This window comes from Salmo salar, chromosome ssa11, assembly GCF_905237065.1.
Source record: "Salmo salar chromosome ssa11, Ssal_v3.1, whole genome shotgun sequence".
NCBI lineage: Eukaryota > Metazoa > Chordata > Actinopteri > Salmoniformes > Salmonidae > Salmo > Salmo salar.
In genome coordinates, this window is record NC_059452.1 from 9840085 (window position 1) to 9857745 (window position 17661).

The following is a 17661-nucleotide window of genomic DNA, read 5'->3' on the forward strand; positions in this document are numbered from 1 at the left end:
TTTGCAAATGTTATAGACCACAGTGTTGGAGATGAAAGTGCTTCTCAAAATACAACTCTTTCGATACACGTCATACCCCCAAAGAAAATAAACAAGAAATGGGCCAGGTGGTCAAGGCTGGTGTCCAAATAACATAATGCGACGGTGTAATTTAGCCAATATAAGAATATATAACATTTAGACATATAGGTAACCAGATCTACGTTTTCCAGTACGCTATCAGCGCAACATTCAAATACATGTTGTGAATTTCTGATGTGATGAGCTAAGTACGTGCATGCTAGCTAGCTATGTTGCTAATCTCGGTAGTTAGCCATGCTATCAAATTATCTAGATAGCTACCACCAATCTTGAATATTTTCTTATCATTGACAGCCAATATGTTTGAGTCAAATATTACATAGCTAGAGTCGAAGTTAGCTAGCTGTTTTTTGTCAACACACACAAGCTTAATATGGACACACTGGAGTTCTTAGCTTAGATGACTATAGAATGGGGCTAGACAAAATCTAGCATTGTTTTGACTGACACGCCATTGATATAGCCTGCCAACAGTTTGATTAATGTGGCTGTCCTTGCTCACCAGAATGTGTTTTTACATTACAAGGGCATTCCATGATGGACAGTGATCTAAGTCCTCAGGATAAAAAAGACTTGGACAAGTTCATAAAGTTTTTCGCCTTGAAGGTACTGTCTTTAATTATACGCAATATTGCCACATTTAGATTATCAAGTACTTTCTGCAGTATTCCTGCGTTGATTAATATACTGAGGTTGATAATTTCCTAATTTCTCTCTCATCAGACGGTGCAGGTGATAGTCCAAGCTCGACTTGGGGAAAAAGTATGCACACGCTCCTTGTCTTCACCTACTGGCTCTGATTGGGTAAGTCACAATTCATTCTTGCCTCTCAACTCATTAATTTACCGGTGCCGTTTTTTTCCTGAAAGAGTTGTAGATTCAAGTCTCATTAAACTCAATTATTTTCACCAGTTCAACCTGGCAATCAAAGATATCCCAGAAGTTACACATGAGTCAAAGAAAGCTCTGGCCGGGCAGCTTCCTGGCATCGGACGATCCATGTGTGTTGAGATCTCCCTCAAAACCTCAGAGGTAAGATAGCACAGACTGGTGTCATAGACAGTTATTGAGACCAGTGGTCTGGATCATTGGGCATTTGTTCATCAATAAGTCCAAGGGACTGTAAAGGTTAGAAAAACATCAACATGTTTTTGTCATATTTTCCAGGGAGACTCGATGGAATTGGAGACATGGTGTCTCGAAATGAACGAGAAGTAAGTAATGAGAATAAGTTTAGCATTTTCTTCTTTTTGTGCCCCAGGTTTTGTAGTTGCTTTTTACATTTCATGGACCGTAACACTCATTGTAAAATGTATGATTCATTTTTTTGCAGGTGTGACAAAGATATTAAGGTGTCCTACACTGTCTATAACCGCATGTCATTACTGCTCAAGTCACTACTGGCTATCACAAGGGTAACCCCAGCCTACAAACTCTCACGAAAGCAAGGGCATGACTATGTCATACTGTACAGGTTTGTTTGTTTTATGGTATACAGATATGTGTTATTATTTTGACCAGTATTGCTAATGATGATGTATATCATGTTAGTAAACAGTCTGACTAATAGATACATTCTTTTGCAGGATATATTTTGGAGAGGTTCAACTTACAGGATTGGGAGAAGGTAACCATGCCTGTTATATTATTTACAGTGCGTTCGGAAAGTATTCAGACCCCTTGACTTTTTCCAGATTTTGTTATGTTACAGCCTTATTCTAAAATTGATTACATTGTTTTTTTACCCCCCTCATCAATCTACACACAATACCCCATAATGACAAAGCAAAAATAGGTTTTTCGAATTTTTTGCAAATGTATAAAAACCCCCGGAAATATCACATTTACATAAGTATTCAGACCATTTACTAAGTACTTTGTTGAAGCACCTTTGGCAACGATTACAGCCTTGAGTCTTCTTGGGTATGACCATACAAGCTTGGCACACCTATATTTGGGGAGTTTCTCCCATTCTTCTCTGCAGATCCTCTCAAGCTCTGTCAGGTTGGATTGGGCGCGTCGCTGCACAGCTATTTTCAGAGATATTCGATCGGGTTCAAGTCCGGGCTCTGGCTCGGCCACTCAAGGAAATTCAGAGGCTTGTTCCGAAGCCACTCCTGCCTTGTCTTGCCTGTGTGCTTAGGGTCGTTGTCCTGTTGGAAGGTGAACCTTCGCCCCAGTCTGAGGTCCTGTACGTTCTGGAGGAGGTTTTCATCAAGGATCTCTCTGTACTTTGCTCTGTTTATCATTCCCTCGATCCTGACTAGTCTCCCAGTCCCTGCCGCTGAAAAACATCCCACAGCATGATGCTGCCACCACCATGCTTCACTATAGGCATTCAGGCCAAATAGTTCAATCTTGGTTTCATCAGACCATAGAATCTTGTTTCTCATGGTCTGAGAGTCCTTTAGGTGCCTTTTGGTAACTCCAAGCGGGCTGTCATGTGCCATTTACTGAGGAGTGACTTCTGCCTTGCCACTCTACCATAAAGGCCTGATTTGTGGAGTGCTGCAGAGATGGTTGTCCTTCTGGAAGGTTCTCCCATCTTCACAGAGGAACTCTGGAGCTCTGTCAGAGTGACCATCGGGTTCTTGGTCACTTCGCCGACGAAAGCCCTTCTCCCCCGATTGCTCTATTTGGCCGGGCAGCCAGGTGGTTCCAAACTTCTTTCATTTAAGAATGATGGAGGCCACTGTGTTCTTGGTGACCTTCAATGCAGCAGAAATTCTTTGGTACCCTTCCCCATATTTTTTTGTACCCTTCCCTCAACACAATCCTGTCTCGGCGCTCTATGGACAATTCCTTCGACCTCATCGCTTGATTTTTGCTCTGACATGCACTGTCAACTGTGGGACCTTGTATAGACAGGTGTGTTCCTTTCCAAATCATGTCCAATCAATTGAATTTAACACCGGTGGACTCCAATCAAGTTGTCAAAACATCTCAAGGATGATCAATGGAAACAGGATGCACCTGAGTTCAATTTCAAGTCTCATAGCAAAGGGTCTGAATACTTACCTAAATAAGGTATTTCTGTTATTTATTATTTCATAAATTTGCAAAGATTTCTAAAAACCTGTTTTCGCGTTGTCATTATGGGGTATTGTGTGTAGATTGATGAGGGGAAAACAATTATTTAATCAATTTTGGAATAACGCTGTAACATAAGAAAATGTGGAAAAAGTCAAGGGCTCTGAATACTTTCCTAATGCACTGTATACATTTTGTCGGTTGTCTGGGTCTTTGGAAGTGTTGTATAGGGCTGTGAAGATTCTGATATTTGTTGTTTCTGAATGCCGTTTTTCAGGGTTCCAGACAGTGCGTGTAGGAGTTGTGGGAACTCCTATTGGAACCATCACCTTATCTTGTGCTTACAGGACAAACCTGGCCTTCATGTCCACCAGGTACAGAAACAGAAGCTGTTCTTGTTCACAGCACTACATGTGCTCACTCAGCGGTCTCAAATGCACTGTCTGTCAAATCTGCCACTATGTTTTCCCCTTTTCTTCCATATCCTCCTTATTCTCCACTGGTTTTATCTATACACTTATTCCTAATTCTATATTCATATTCTCACAGGCAGTTTGAGAGGACGGCTCCGATTATGGGCATAATCATTGACCACTTCGTTGAGCGCCCCTTTGGCAACATGGGACACATGCATCCATGTAACTACAGGTTGGTTAGCCCTAGCCCAAACACCTATACTGACCCAATACAGATGTGTGCATGCCTATTATTTATGATCATCTTTAGTGAAGTTCTAAAATAAAGGATTGTGTAATGATCTGGTCATGTTTGTTTGCCTTCCCTATACTCCAGAGCACCCGGGGAAGATGAAGGAGCATACAATGGGGTGGAGGATTCTCAGGAAGTGTGCACCACGTCCTTCTCCACTTCTCCACCCTCACAAGTACGTATGTCACTGCTTAGCAAAGTCAAACTTTGCAACTGTGTACGTTTTGCAAGTGTGTAACTTCATATGCGGTGTCCACGGTGAGATTTGTGAATGTGACTTCACTACCAAAAGGGTCAGGTGTTTTCTTAAACTATTTTTTAGCTTGCACCGCATTCAAATAGATATACATATTCAAACATTTGACCTATATTGATGACCATACATCCAGCTGTTGTGTATCTGGTGGCTTGTTTGTGTATGTGGTGGTTTGCAATTCTCATACCCAAAGCTCATGTCACAATTCTGTCAGTGGGAAAAGCAGACATTTTGTGCTGGAGACATAACCAGGCCCCCGTACCAAATGTGTCCTTTCCATTTTTCTGTATAAGTGCTTTCATTTCTTAGCCCCTTTCTCTCCCTCTTTCTGTGCTGTCTGTGTAGTGCGTGTTCACTGTAAGTAAAGCACATTTAAAGACTGCTAAACCTGCAGTGATGGACACACTGAAATTCCCCGTGATGGGCGTGGCCTTCTCACACCAAGTGAGTCTTGTGTTTGGGCATGTATCTCACTCACTCACAACGCCTGAGGTGTTCCAGGACTATTTGGCCTGTCTTCTGATACCTCTTTAAAAGTAATAGAAGTATAGAGTGCTTAAAAGCAAATCAATGAAGCAATCAAATGGGACATCTCTTTATCCCTTACATTAGAGTGTCCAATCAAAAACACATATTTTGACCAATGGGTCAAATAATATGTTTATTGTGTAGATACTCCGCTAATAAAACCAATGGTCCTGACCATCGTCTCTCTATAATAATCAGTTCAGAAGTTATTGGAGGTATTAACCCTTATAGAATGGACTAAATCAATGGAGGCCAGAAAATAAGAATAAGTGGTAAAAAATCAGGACAATTGCATCGAGTCAGCTACGCTGGATTCTGTGCAAGAAATAAGGCCACTGTGGCTACCTGACAGGCTCACTTTCCCATTGAACTCATCTTTCTTCAAATCCGCAGGACATCAAACAATATAGATGTAAGATGGATATCGATTTTGAGACATGACTTGTAGAATTTTCATATTTTAGTAAACGCTTTTCATGTTAATTTGAAATTCCTGTTATTTTTTGTTGTTGGAAGATTTCTCACAAAAACAAGCGTATCTCTGTGAAATGTCAACGGGGCACTGAGCGTTTACCAAGCTTTTTCTTTTCCCAAAGCCTTTTACATTTAATTCAGTTCGTGTCGTGCTAATTGTGCTTTTTGCGACCCACAAAAACAACTTTGGAAGACGAAGGACCACAAAATGTAAAATGCTCAAAAGTTGTTACGAGAAACCTGCCATCGCTAGGTCAACAGAGCTCTGTGCTTATTATCGTATGTATAATGTTAAGAAATACAACGTTTTGCATGTAATGTTAACGATATGTTAGAGAGACTCCACTGAACGATTCAGAACATGAATAATCGTATTTGTCTTGGTAAAAGGTATTTTATAACCTAAGGAAGTACTTATGTAATTATCTACTGACTGCCCTAGGATTCCTAACCTCAAATCCTTTCCACATGGTCCCATTGGTTTGCTGACAAGGATTCCTTAACAAGTAGTTAGTCATCACTTAAATATGTTAATAGATTATCACGTTCATTGTCAGGGTAAGTCAAATCTGCCTAGAAGAGCTGTGCTTGAAACGTTTACCCTATCCTCTCTAATGCTATAGTTTCTACCTCCTGCTGTCCGCTCCCATCACCCCATTTCTCCTCTGTGGATTAATTCATGTTTTAGCTTTCTTTCTTTCTTTCTTTCTTTCTTTCTTTCTTTCTTTCTTTCTTTCTTTCTTTCTTTCTTTCTTTCTTTCTTTCTTTCTTTCTTTCTTTCTTTCTTTCTCTTTCTCACTCACTCTCTCTCTCTCTCTTTTTCTCGCTGTCTCTTTCTCTCTCTGTCTCTGTCGATCTCTTTCTCGCTCTCTCTCTTTCTCGCCCTTTCTCTCGCTCTCTCTCTCAGCTCTACTGCTCTCGTCTTTCTTATCAGTCTCCTGTGCTTGTTGGAGCCGCTGACTTCTGCCACCCCTCCACCTTAAACGCTGCCAACCCACACCAGGTAACCACCCAGGTATTGAGCTAGTCAAATCACACTTTATTTGTCACATGCTTTGTAAACAATAGTTGTATATTAACAGTGAAATACTTACTTATCGCCCCTTCCCAACAATGCATTGAGAGAAAAAAAAAAATGAAATTATAGAAAAGTAATAATAAATACACAATGAGTAACGATGACTTGGTTATATACACAAGGTACCAGTGCAGGGGTACGAGGTAAATATGTACATACTGTATAACTAGGAATAAAGTGACTAGGCAACAGGATCAATAGCAAACAGTAGCAGCAGTGTATGTGATGAGTCAAAGTTAGTGCAAAAAGGGTCAGTGCCGATAGTCCCTATTTAACTAACTATTTAGCAGTCTCATGGCTTGGGGTGGAAGCGGTTCAGGGTCCTGTTGGTTCCAGACTGCATCGGTACCGTTTGCAGTGCGGTAGCAGAGAGAACAGTCTATGACTTGGGTGGCTTGAGTCTTTGACCATTTGTAGGGCCTTCCTCTGACACCGCCTGGCATAGAGGTCATGGATGACCTTGCGGTCGGATGCCAAGCACTTTGCCATACCAGGCGGTGACGCAGCCAGTCAAGATGCTCTAAATGAATAGATTTGAGGGCCAACAAGGGAAACGAAGCTTTGCATAGGTGTTTCAACATGACTCAGCCAGTGCCAACTATGGCCTTTCACACGTCCTATGTAGATGGGAGTTCCAGGGAAGGAGGGGGGCGTACCCCAGCAGGTGCCTGTGCAGCCTTGTCATGGAGCCCAGGCAGAGCATCGACGAGTGTCCTCATGCCACCCTGCTGATCATGTTACCGCCACGCCCTCCAGCAGGTAAGCCCCAGTCTGCCATGACCCCCATTTGACAAAGCAAAGCACCCTGTGGAACTGAGGATCACCTAAGGTGACGCTTGCTTGGGAGAAACCTGTTTGTTACAGCTTTGCCATGTGATCTTTCAAAGTGGTGAGGACACAGAGACCCCGTCGAGGAGCGTTGCGGTGAAGAGTGGCTCTCCCTGTGGCCTACTGGAGACCACCTTCACCAGGAAAGTGGGTGCCTTTGTCAACAAGCCAGGCACACAGGTAGCGGCAGCCTTTTTATGTCCTTGTTTAAGTACAAAGCTTTGATATTTATTCCTGGAAGTACCCATTCTTACGAGTAAAGGACATAGTACCAGTGAGTGTTATACCCTTGTAATAACTGCAGTATTAATCTATGTCCATTGCAGGTAACCACAGCAAGCCTGGACTTACCATTTGCAGCGTTTGCTCCCAGAGCCTATGACCTCGAGGAAAATGACCCTATGGTAAATCAATTATTCACATAACTAATTGTCAGCCTTAAATAACTATTTTCTGGGTTATGGTTAGGAGTCATTTTAGTGCAGATGTGGTAATGATATTACTTCCCCTTTATCCAAGGTTCAGCCGCCGGAGTCCTCAGCCACGTCCTCTCCCCTGCAGGGCAGTTTGCACTCCCAAGGCTCTGGTGAGAGTGGAGGCCCGGCACAGGACGACTTTGTTATGGTGGACTTTGTAAGTACCCTACCTTCGGTAACACAGATTGCTCTATTTGTTTTCCAGAGGAAAACAGTGACTACATTTTAGTCAAGGATAGATAGTAACTCAGTCAATCTAACCCCATTTCTATGTCGTATCAAATGCTGCTACGAACAAATGTCTGTTTATGTCTGTCAATTGTGGATGTTGTCTGCAGAGGAAGAAAACATGAATTTTCTTCATATAGAAATGAGCATTACTTACATCACTTAGCAGTGGTAATTTAATGCGCCTGCATACTAGGTTCGATTTGCTCCTAGACGAAGTGAATGTCTGTGCCTCGCATACTCCCTTTAAAGACCTTGGCTTGAAAAATGATTTAAAAAAGCAGCAATAGTACTGTTTGTCCCTCTTTAGATGCCGTAGCAGTATACACTTCCTCAAAATAGTCTGAATTAATCTAAGATAACTCAAGAAATCTGTAATAAATGTAGAAGTTTTTGGTCGTAGTCGCGCAATTTTACAACTAACTGAGTTGTTTGGTGCAGTATTTCTCAACTGAAACAATTTGCATGAAAACGAGTCCTCTCTCGTTGAATGACATCAAACACTTCACTGAAGAATCCCTACTCTTGACCAGTCACCGACGAAGGAGCGGAGACTTCGGCTACCAAACATCGGCTTGCCTCGGAAGAAAAAAAATGGTGTGCATGAACAGCCGAAATAACCCTTGCCCAAGACCAAAATTAACAAAATGTTTTGAATGGGTAGCATGCAAACTGCTTCAGACAGTTTTTATTTCTGACTTGTATCTGGGCTGTAGAGTGACCATGAGAAATGAAGATCCAAAGGCGAATGCGACGAAACACATAGCAAAGACCTAATGAAAACCAAAATCGATCAAAGGAGCTGGCTTTTTAATGCAACAGAGGGAGAGATGTCAGCTTTGAACATTTTAGATAAACGCTTCTGATGTAGAGAAAATGAAGCTTATGGGAATGAGCTTTCTTAATTCAAATCTCTGACCTCGGACCCCTATCTTGTGGTTAACAGTTGAGAATGAATTAGGACTATGTTGCTGGCAAGAAAATGTTAAAAAACGGAACCTCTTTGAGAATAATATGTGCTGCTGTCAAAAGAATCGTAGGAAGAAGTCTGTTGTTAAGGAAGGGGCTGTTACAGTTGTTGCCCTGCACATCTGATTGTGTTCTGTGTGCTTTGTTCTTCAGAAGCCTGCGTTCTCCAAGGATGACCTCCTTCCCATGGACCTTGGCACATTCTACAGAGAGTTCCAGAACCCCCCACAGCTCGCCAGCCTCACTATTGATGTCAGTTCTCAGTCCATGGCAGAAGACCTGGTGAGATGAGACACACTTCTGACTTCCAAAGAGAGATGGTTTCTGTTTTGTTGCCCGGTGGGGGGTGTTGGGGTCTCCTAGTCTATGAAGTGGTCCTGTTGGAATTTAAACAACTGACAGTTAGTAGTGAAAGGGGAACATAGTAGTTACCGTTATATGATTTACTGTGTGTTTTGAATGTCTCTTCTGTGGTGCTTTTTAGTCTAATAAATCAATATCTTAGTCATTCTGTGTTTTGTAATGATGTTGTTCATTTTCCCAACAGGACTCTCTTCCTGAAAAACTGGCAGTATACGAGAAGAACATTGATGAATTTGATGCATTTGTGGACACATTGCAGTAGGGATAGAAATGCATCCACTGTCTGCAATGATCCCATGTAGTCCATCTGCAAGGTCCTGTTGTCTTTCAAGCTTGTTTGCATCCAGCCTGTGTATGCCTGTTCTTTCTTCTCGTAGTTGAAATTCCACATTGATTTGTAATCACAATGTTTCTCTTCAAACCTCACTGGTTGATGTATTGTAGAGTAAAAGAGCCTGTACCCAACAACCGAAGACATCTTAAGAAAAAAAAAGTTGTGCGGTTTATTTTCTGACGTAACTGCAACGTTTGCTCTGGTGTTGAGCAGACTGTGTCGTAATGTAAATACCAGATCCCCTCTCACCTTGCTGTTATAGAACTTAACACATAACAAAGAGGTTCAGTTCATCAAAGCTGTTGTGTAAATGTCAGGAGGCGTTGTATTATTGCTGTCCCGCGTGACACTGAGAACGTTCATAGCAACTATGGAGTCAGACATGGCCATGTTTTAGTCGATGCGAAGAAGCCAAGCTACGTATGGAAATTGATCAGTAGTAGTGAATCTATATCCAAGAAACAGCAACCATGCTGTGTAGCTGAATCTGTATGTTGAAAGAGAAGTTCCTGTAGTTGTTTTTTTGTAAATGGGGAGAAGTGTTGTCTTCTGCTTTCTTCTCTAGATCACCAACTTTAGGCCACACATCACCGTGTCACTACAAATGATGTACAGTCACTGCTCACCTCTGAATCACCATATAAAGCAAGTTTCCTTTTTCCCTATCTGTAAAGAGGGTAAACATTATTTGCACTTTCAATGTATCAATCTTAAGTCCTCTTGATTTACCCCCAACGCTTTGTTAATATACATGGTCATGTGTAATACATTTTATTTCAAATGGCCTATTTTGTATTATGGGAAAGGAATAAGCCTGAGGCCCTATATATTTCTGATTGTGGTCGTTTGTGATTTATACCAGCGCAACACGAGTGATCGTATTCGTCGTCCTTCTTGAAGCTTTTAAAATACAATAGAGCATCAATAATCTTGTCACATGAGTACGCCCCTCCACACATCTGAATAAATCAAAGGCACTTTTAACCATCACCTTTTATTGATACTTTATATTCACAACATATAAAAAAGATTGCAGTAAAATACTCTTAACGAGAAATGTCATTTTCACTGTAGCAACCAGGAAATACTATTATTTGACAATACAGATAAACAGTACAATAAAGTTGGACAAACGGGCACAATTTTTACGAGATATGACAAGTGGAGGAGTTGGTTACTCGCCTGTTTGTTTCCTTAAGGCACACAGACGCAAATGGGGTTGTAAAGGCTCTACTAAGCCACTGATCCGCATGTCAATGCAATTGTTTCATTGACATGACTAGGAAGTTTTCATACACAGTAAACAAATTAATTTTAATAATAGACAAAAACATAGAAGCACAACAGAACTCTTACTTATTCAGTCTTAGCATTAGCACTGTTCTTGTTCAGGATATGTTCATTTCAAAGCACAGGAGCTGTACCCCCAAAAGTTTGGCCATCGCAAATGGTAAAAAAAAATAAAACTAACGGACCCATCTTAGTGTTCTCCAATGCAACCATAATTCTTTGGTTGAGTTGAATTTAGTATTGAACAAAAGCAACGGACGTCAATACAATGAGCAAAATAAGGCTGAGAAACAACTCACCTAACAGTTAACATACAGTAACAAATGAAAGAGTAGAGCCTGAGAGCCCCTGGGTCTGTAAGTACACAGCATTTCAGTCTATCCATGATTAGGAGCCCTTCTATGCCCCTTACTGACTTTAAGGCTACGTAAAGATCTTTTTGCCAGCGATGACACTAGCCATCAGTCTTTACAGAGGGATAGTGATTTTCAAGGAATAACTGCCGTAAGCAGAGTAATAATACACAAATGAAAGTAGAATATGTATCATGAAAAGCCTGTCCTGCATTGAGAAAGCTAATCAGGCACAACATGAAATGTAGAAGTTACATGATTAAGAATAGTTTATTTTATAGTTGACCTGTACAAATGATCAAAAGTAATGCAGCAGAAAGAAACAAACAAAGGCTTGCTGGAAATGTTTAAAGGGTATACCAGTATGTTTTGTCAGATGAGTAAACATTTAAAAAGTAAGGCGATATGTGACCCCCCAAAAAAACGTAAATACACATACTCATGGTTTTATTTAGCTATAGACTTTGTAGCTTTACACATAACCATGATTCTCAAACAAGTTGAGGCAAAATATAAACTCCCGATAGAATTTAGAGTACATTGAATATTGGAGTACACTGGCTCACTGTTGTAGCGACCGATCATTTATGAAATTCTAAAATGATTTGTTCCAATGCAAATAGGACTTGACAAAGTAATTTAATATGAAACATATCTTGCTCCCCAGATACAAAACATTGCATAAATGTTCTCTGAAATCTGTACCATCAAAATAAATATTTGATATGATTCAAACCAGAACAGATGTGAACTGGTATAGGTTATTCCAATTGTTTTAAAGTACCAAATCATGTACACTGTGTTGAACTTCTCCTGAGTGATAGATATCTGGCGGAGGCATTAAAGCCTTCTTCATACCTGACTTCTAACCCGACTTTTGGCATCTTCAATGGTTCGTCTCCCCTGTCTTTTTCTCTCTCTGTGTCCTCAGTCACAGTCACAATACACTCATGCATTTGACAACACTACTAGGGGCACTGGGAGAGACACAGTTACACTGTACTAGACCAATACATGGGGATTTAAACACCGAATGAATGGGGCGTGGTTAGAGATAGCTGTCAGGAGAAGTCTTAGGGGGAAAAGACCTTTTCGTGTTGGTCCAACAGAGTTCTGGTGAAGTTATTGATGGGGCCGATGGCACTGAGTGTCATGGCAGCGTCTTGTCCCCAGAGCAGGTTGGGTCCGAACACCACTGCCAGGTTGGTGTTGTTCATCTTGTTGATCTCACTCTGTGCGGACACCTACATGGGCAAGCATGCATGTTTGTAGAATATCATTAAGAAAACGACCCACTGGTTCATTTACACAAACTGGTAAGGGCCAGTGTCACCAGGCAGTACTAAATGCCCAGAATGACGCTTATTTAGACAGAACCATAGAACAACAGGCCTCCAAAGACAAACAGGAATGTTTGCCGAGCTTCCGATAAGTATTCAGCCGGGGATTTCTTTTTTTTTAACCTTTATTTAACTAGGCAAGTCAGTTAAGAACAAATTCTTATTTACAATGATGGCCTATGGGTTAACTGCCTTGTTCAGGGGCAGAACGATAGATTTTTACCATGCAACCTTTCGGTTAATAGTCCAACGCTCTAACCACTAGGCTACCCTGCCGCCAGCAAACATACCTGCACCAGGAAGTCAATGAGGAACTTCAGGGAGGCATAGTTCTCCTCAGGGAGCATTGCCAGCATGTTCTGGATCACAGTCACTTTGGCACTGCTGTCAACATCTGAGGAATGAGCATAACAAATAGACCCTTAACGTTACGTGGCTATGACTTAGAACTATCCTCTCAGAATTACAACCTAAAAAAACAAATTGACAGCTGTAGCGATATTTTGAATAGCTATAGTAACAAACATAAAAATATATCCCCATCTACTGTGTGAAGGGTAAGAGAGAGTTCCCCAGACTTACTGTGGAAGTTGACAATGTCATTGTAGAGATGGTATGTGAGGAGGGGCTCTGGTAGTTCTCTGAGGAATGTCTTGAGGATGACAGCTGCCAGGTGGACGTCCTCCATCTGGGAAAAACTCACCTCCTCACCTGGAGCCACAGACACACACAATCACAGAGCCATACAAATCCCACAGCTACAGCCAAAGAGATAAATTAGGTCTACCCAGGGATTTCATGAATGGATATTATTTTTACACATTCATTTAAGAGTAACAAGGACTGCAAATCATTCACCTGAGTTATATCTGTGCTGAACATCCCTAACGAGCGTCACGTTGGCTGACCGCCGGAATATCCCCTCAATTTCAAGACCTTAAGACAGGACAGAAAAAGGGAGAAACCATGAAAACAAAACCTTTTTGTAAAACAGAATTAAATAGCAGAATTAGCCTTGTTTTGCAAGTCATATACGAATCCATGTCCAGTATCCATGAAATTGGAATTGTCCAAAAACTGAACATCAGAGCAAAGACTCAAAAGTTTAACCCATCATCAAGAAAAATGACCACTGGTAAAATACGCAAGAATGGTGCTTACCTTGTTCCATTAAGAAGGCCACGGTCTCTCGCATCACTAATGGTACTGCTTCGTTGTCTGAACTTTTCGCTCTTAGCCTTGACAAATCAAGAAGAACAACAACAAAAACTGAAAATCTTTGAAACATACACAGGATAATATCTTACGTATGTAACGTCAAGGTCGGATATTGAGGAAGTAGAGTCAAATAAAAACAGCCCTCATCCAACTACCTACATTGCCAAGGAGACTCCAAACTGTTGATTGGGTAGTGGTGGACTGCGAGGGGGGGACATCTGGGCCTGAACTGATGGTTTCAGTGAGGCTCTGATTTTTTCATCATAGCTAACGGTTTGGGTGTGAGAAAGCAGAGTAATGCACTTAATAATAGTCAGATATCACAAATAAATGACACAAGCGTGACCAATTCATTGGCAATGTTGAGATACAGTAGTTACGCGTAACGCGTGTAAAATGTTCTCACTCTCGCACCCGGGTGGGTATCACTAGCTGCTCACACTTAACAACGTCCTCCAGTTCACTCAGGTAGTTGATGTAGTTGATCTTCCGTCCAAACTTGAAGCTCGAAAAAGAAAGGAGATTCATCACACATGGCAAACACTCTACAGTTAAAAGGAATAAAGAGCATCTCCAGTGCTAGAATGCTAACCTGATGAGAGGCTTGAAGAGGATGAGAAGAGTCTTGATGAACATTGTGGGGTGGACAATGTACAGTGCCTTGATGTTCTTCTTGTACCTGAAGAAAACGGAGCAGTCGGCAAAAGTAAACTTGATTCGGTTCACTTGTTTGAGAAGTCAAGCCATAAGTGCAAATAAAGCACATGGTATTTTTAATAGACATAAATATGGGTGAGGGCAAAGTCCACTTCCTCTTTGGCTTTAGTTATCAGATCTCTAGTGAAATGGAGTGCATCTCCTCATTCATAGGTGAAAAATTATCAAAATGTGCTTTGCGACTATGGTCTCCAGTGTCTGGCTGGAGGTAGGGTGGGACTCACTTCCGGTCAAATTCTCTGTAGGCGTCTCTCAGCCAGCTGAGAGATGGCTTGTTCTCACTGGTGAGGCCATTATGGAAGTAGATGAGGGTGTAGTCACTCTCAACATACTGGTCTAGGGTGGCCTTCAGATACCTGGATGACAGTATGATAGTTGACAAGTCAATCGTCATCACTTATGAAAACACAAAACACAACAACGACTACCGACTTGACTAGCAGCGGGGGAATCAAAGCACAGCAAGAAGCTATTTATTAGACATTTGGCAGGATGAAAATGTCTCAGTAATCTCAAAACAACAACACCCACATCAGTAGCTTGTGGTGGTCCAGTTCGTGGTGGGGGGGCATCCGACAGGCGTTGAAGACAATCACCTTCCTGCCAAAGTTATCATCACCTTGACAGCAGCGTGAGAGAGGAAACAGTGTCAACTGGATTCAAGACTGAACAGGAAATCCAGGTCAGATAAGCTACACATGTAGAGACAAAGTTCTTACCTGCTACTTCTACAATCTGATGCCTGGCAATATCATAGTATGGGTGGTCCCAGGATAGGTGTGACCCCTCCCCCAACCGCTTGGATATGTCCGTCTCTGTTGACAGGAAAGGGGACACATTCAACCACCTCACGCGTATCTCACTAGCTCATATCTTCGAGGGCAGAGAGCTCAGAATTTCACAACATTGTGTACTTAGTAAACCACTGTCCTTCCCACAGAGTAAGTCACTAACATGCAGTTGCCCGAGGCGTGGTCAGACACTGTGCGCTTCGTTTGGTATCTCATAAGATGAACCCTTGTACCCTTCCCTTTAATCGTCTGTTCATTAAATAACGATTCTGAGAATAATTCAAACTCTAAATCATGGTGCTCTTAAATGCATCTATTAGTCACAAATAATGGCACAGTCCTCATCCTCCAAATCAGACAGGGGCTGGAGATCTGCTGTGAAAACAGAAATGAACCAGAAATTTGACTGTGCCTACAAATAGAATGCATAACTAATGTATGCACACTGCATCAGAGGGCAATATGCAATCAAGGTGTAATAATATGACACGGGTAATAAAATGCTCACTGCATTGGGCTGTGATTAAGGCTATCTTTTTACTCTTCCCTTGGACCAATGACAGATTTACGTAAAACTATACGATTTTTAGGGAAATAACAGTAATTGCCCTACAACAACGTTCCATTTCTAAAAACTCAGCTGATCATTATCATATTACAATGGCCAACATTTTGCCAGGAATGTGGCGTTTTAAAACAGCGATCTCATGATTTTGTTTTACTCAAGGGATTAGGTGGCTTATAGAACAATATAAATTCTTTACGCAATTCTCAAATATCAGCTAGTTCATTTTTTACATTGTCACCCAACTGTCCACATCTGACAGCACAGAGAGGTCCAGCTGTCCTTCTAATAGCCTTTAGGTTCTTACCAGACTTGCTCATACTGGAGTCATCTGGGGGCCACAGCTTGTCCCCCATTGGAGACAGTTTGAGCTGGTCCAGGGCATTGCTGGAGGGATCATCTACTCCAAGGTCATCATTGAGGTCAACCAGAAGGTCTGAAGACATGGTGGTGAACTATGAGACTCCACACGGAACAAAATCTGGTCAGGTGCTCAGCCAGCCTCCTGTCACAGAAACAAGTGTGTTCATCAACATCCATCCATAACTTATCTAATGCAATGACTGCAGAAGAGCCACTCCAATGGGGCCAGAAAGGACAATGCATGAAAGCGTGAAACATGGACTGAAGAAACAAATAGGTCTATAAACTCTTGTTCTTCACTCTTTTCACAGTCCAGCCTAAAATAAAAATAGACAATGCCTATTTCACATCTGCAATCAGGTTAGCGTTTGGTATCATTTGAGGAGATGTCTGTGCAATGAAGCAACAATTGATTGGCTGGTTTGTTTGTGGAAGGTCTACACATTTCACACACACACATTTTCGTATGAAAATGACCCAATCTATCTTACAACACCACAGGGGCTGTGTTTGAAGAAGCAGCCTTGTTGTGTTACCCGTTCTTCGTTTTGCGGGAAGGCTCAGATACACTCCTCCCCATCTATGAGATACAATATGTTCTGAAATTTTGGATCTTTAAATATCACGACTGGAATCAGAAACACATTCATGCATGCCCAGTCCACGCGAGGAGAACTGCATTCAGGCAAAGTGCAATAATTGTATACATCTATAGTAGATAAACTAGCCAAAATACTGTATATTGCTAAACACTGCAACTGCCATATATTTTAGCTACCAAAATAAGGTGATTCGTGTCTTAGAGAAACAGCGAACGTTAGCTATCTAACGTTACCCAAAACAAGGCTACAATTTGTCCCGACTTCTCTAGTTAACTAGTTAGCTATTTAACGTATGCCCCATTACGCTGCGATGTCGATATATAAATAAAAACAAATAAAAAACGTTAGCTAACGCCAGACGATACAGCAGTAGGTAACCTAGCTACTCAATGTTTTACAAATATCGATAGATTAAAACAAAAGTGAGCTAGCTAACGCGTCAACTACCAGCAGCAGCTAACCTGTTTGACTGTAGTTAGCTAGCTACTTAACAATATTTTAGTTAACAGCTAGCTACTTTGTCAGCTAGCAAGGTACAGTATGTTACCATTAGCCTCGGCTGGTTAGGCTAACGTTAACTATCTAGTTAACCACCTGATTATGGGGCTAATCCAAATGAGCTCGTCTGACGTTTGTGTCCTAGCTAGCTATATAACACGCAAAATACATTGATTCATTCAAACATAAAATCATTAAATTGGTGGATTTACCGTAAAATCTGTGAAATTGATCCCCGCTGAAAGGCTTGCTAAGTTGTTATCTCGCTAGGCTACTAACGTTAGCTTTGTCAGTGACAGCTGCTTGCTTCACAAGTCACAACATCCGGATTTCGTTCCGTGGGTGGAGAGCTCTCCTTGCATTGGCAACAACACTCCTCTAAATCCAAAACGAGACAGAGGCAAAGGTGGGAAAGTGCTGTGTGAACTAGGCTAAGCTTTGATTATGATAGCAGGTTTCAAACCTTCCTGTCTGATAGCTCTTCAGCGGTGCTTGCTTTTACTTCATCATTAGATCTGTATCAAAAAATGTATGGAAAACCTTGTGTAACAACATGCAGAATTCCAGTGGC

The 17661-nt window shown here is 41.5% G+C and overlaps 2 protein-coding genes across 9 annotated transcripts; one reads left to right on the top strand and one right to left on the bottom strand.

The window, feature by feature from the left end:
• Positions 1-49: 49 nt before the first annotated feature.
• Positions 50-10343, top strand: LOC100380690 (autophagy-related protein 13). 8 transcript variants are annotated; one of them, XM_014126451.2, is made up of 18 exons: positions 50-269; positions 608-687; positions 805-885; positions 994-1113; positions 1249-1295; positions 1415-1555; positions 1668-1708; positions 3389-3485; positions 3661-3759; positions 3904-3994; positions 4421-4519; positions 5985-6080; positions 6781-6914; positions 7043-7163; positions 7310-7387; positions 7503-7616; positions 8810-8938; positions 9204-10343. In XM_014126451.2, exons 2-18 carry the CDS (start codon positions 616-618, stop codon positions 9279-9281), a joined length of 1638 nt encoding a protein of 545 aa, XP_013981926.1. In that variant the 5' UTR covers positions 50-269; positions 608-615; the 3' UTR covers positions 9282-10343. The 8 variants fall into 8 exon arrangements, with proteins under 8 accessions (XP_013981926.1, XP_013981920.1, XP_013981922.1 ...); XM_014126445.2 differs by lacking the exon at positions 4421-4519 and having other exon boundaries at positions 51-269; positions 5985-6092; XM_014126447.2 differs by lacking the exon at positions 4421-4519 and having other exon boundaries at positions 51-269.
• Positions 10329-17592, bottom strand: LOC106561960 (rho GTPase-activating protein 1). Its single transcript, XM_014126452.2, has 13 exons — positions 17303-17592; positions 15935-16132; positions 14991-15086; positions 14803-14890; positions 14496-14627; positions 14147-14233; positions 13961-14059; positions 13714-13821; positions 13498-13574; positions 13195-13272; positions 12919-13047; positions 12627-12730; positions 10329-12240 (listed from the first exon to the last, which is right to left on the bottom strand). Exons 2-13 carry the CDS (start codon positions 16071-16073, stop codon positions 12070-12072), a joined length of 1308 nt encoding a protein of 435 aa, XP_013981927.1. The 5' UTR covers positions 16074-16132; positions 17303-17592; the 3' UTR covers positions 10329-12069.
• Between the last annotated feature and the right edge of the window lie 69 nt (positions 17593-17661).

Bases quoted from the DNA above. Each gene is read 5' to 3' on its own strand.
- LOC106561960 (XM_014126452.2), bottom strand. From the start codon at position 16,073: ATGTCTTCAGACCTTCTGGTTGACCTCAATGATGACCTTGGAGTAGAT. The intron at 14,060-14,146 runs GTTAGCATTCTA...TTCTTTTTCGAG, and splicing joins CTCTTCAAGCCTCTCATCAG to CTTCAAGTTTGGACGGAAGA. The intron at 12,241-12,626 runs GTATGTTTGCTG...TTGCCCATGTAG, and splicing joins TCATTGACTTCCTGGTGCAG to GTGTCCGCACAGAGTGAGAT.
- LOC100380690 (XM_014126451.2), top strand. From the start codon at position 616: ATGATGGACAGTGATCTAAGTCCTCAGGATAAAAAAGACTTGGACAAG. The intron at 1,709-3,388 runs GTAACCATGCCT...GCCGTTTTTCAG, and splicing joins ACTTACAGGATTGGGAGAAG to GGTTCCAGACAGTGCGTGTA. The intron at 7,164-7,309 runs GTAGCGGCAGCC...TGTCCATTGCAG, and splicing joins TCAACAAGCCAGGCACACAG to GTAACCACAGCAAGCCTGGA.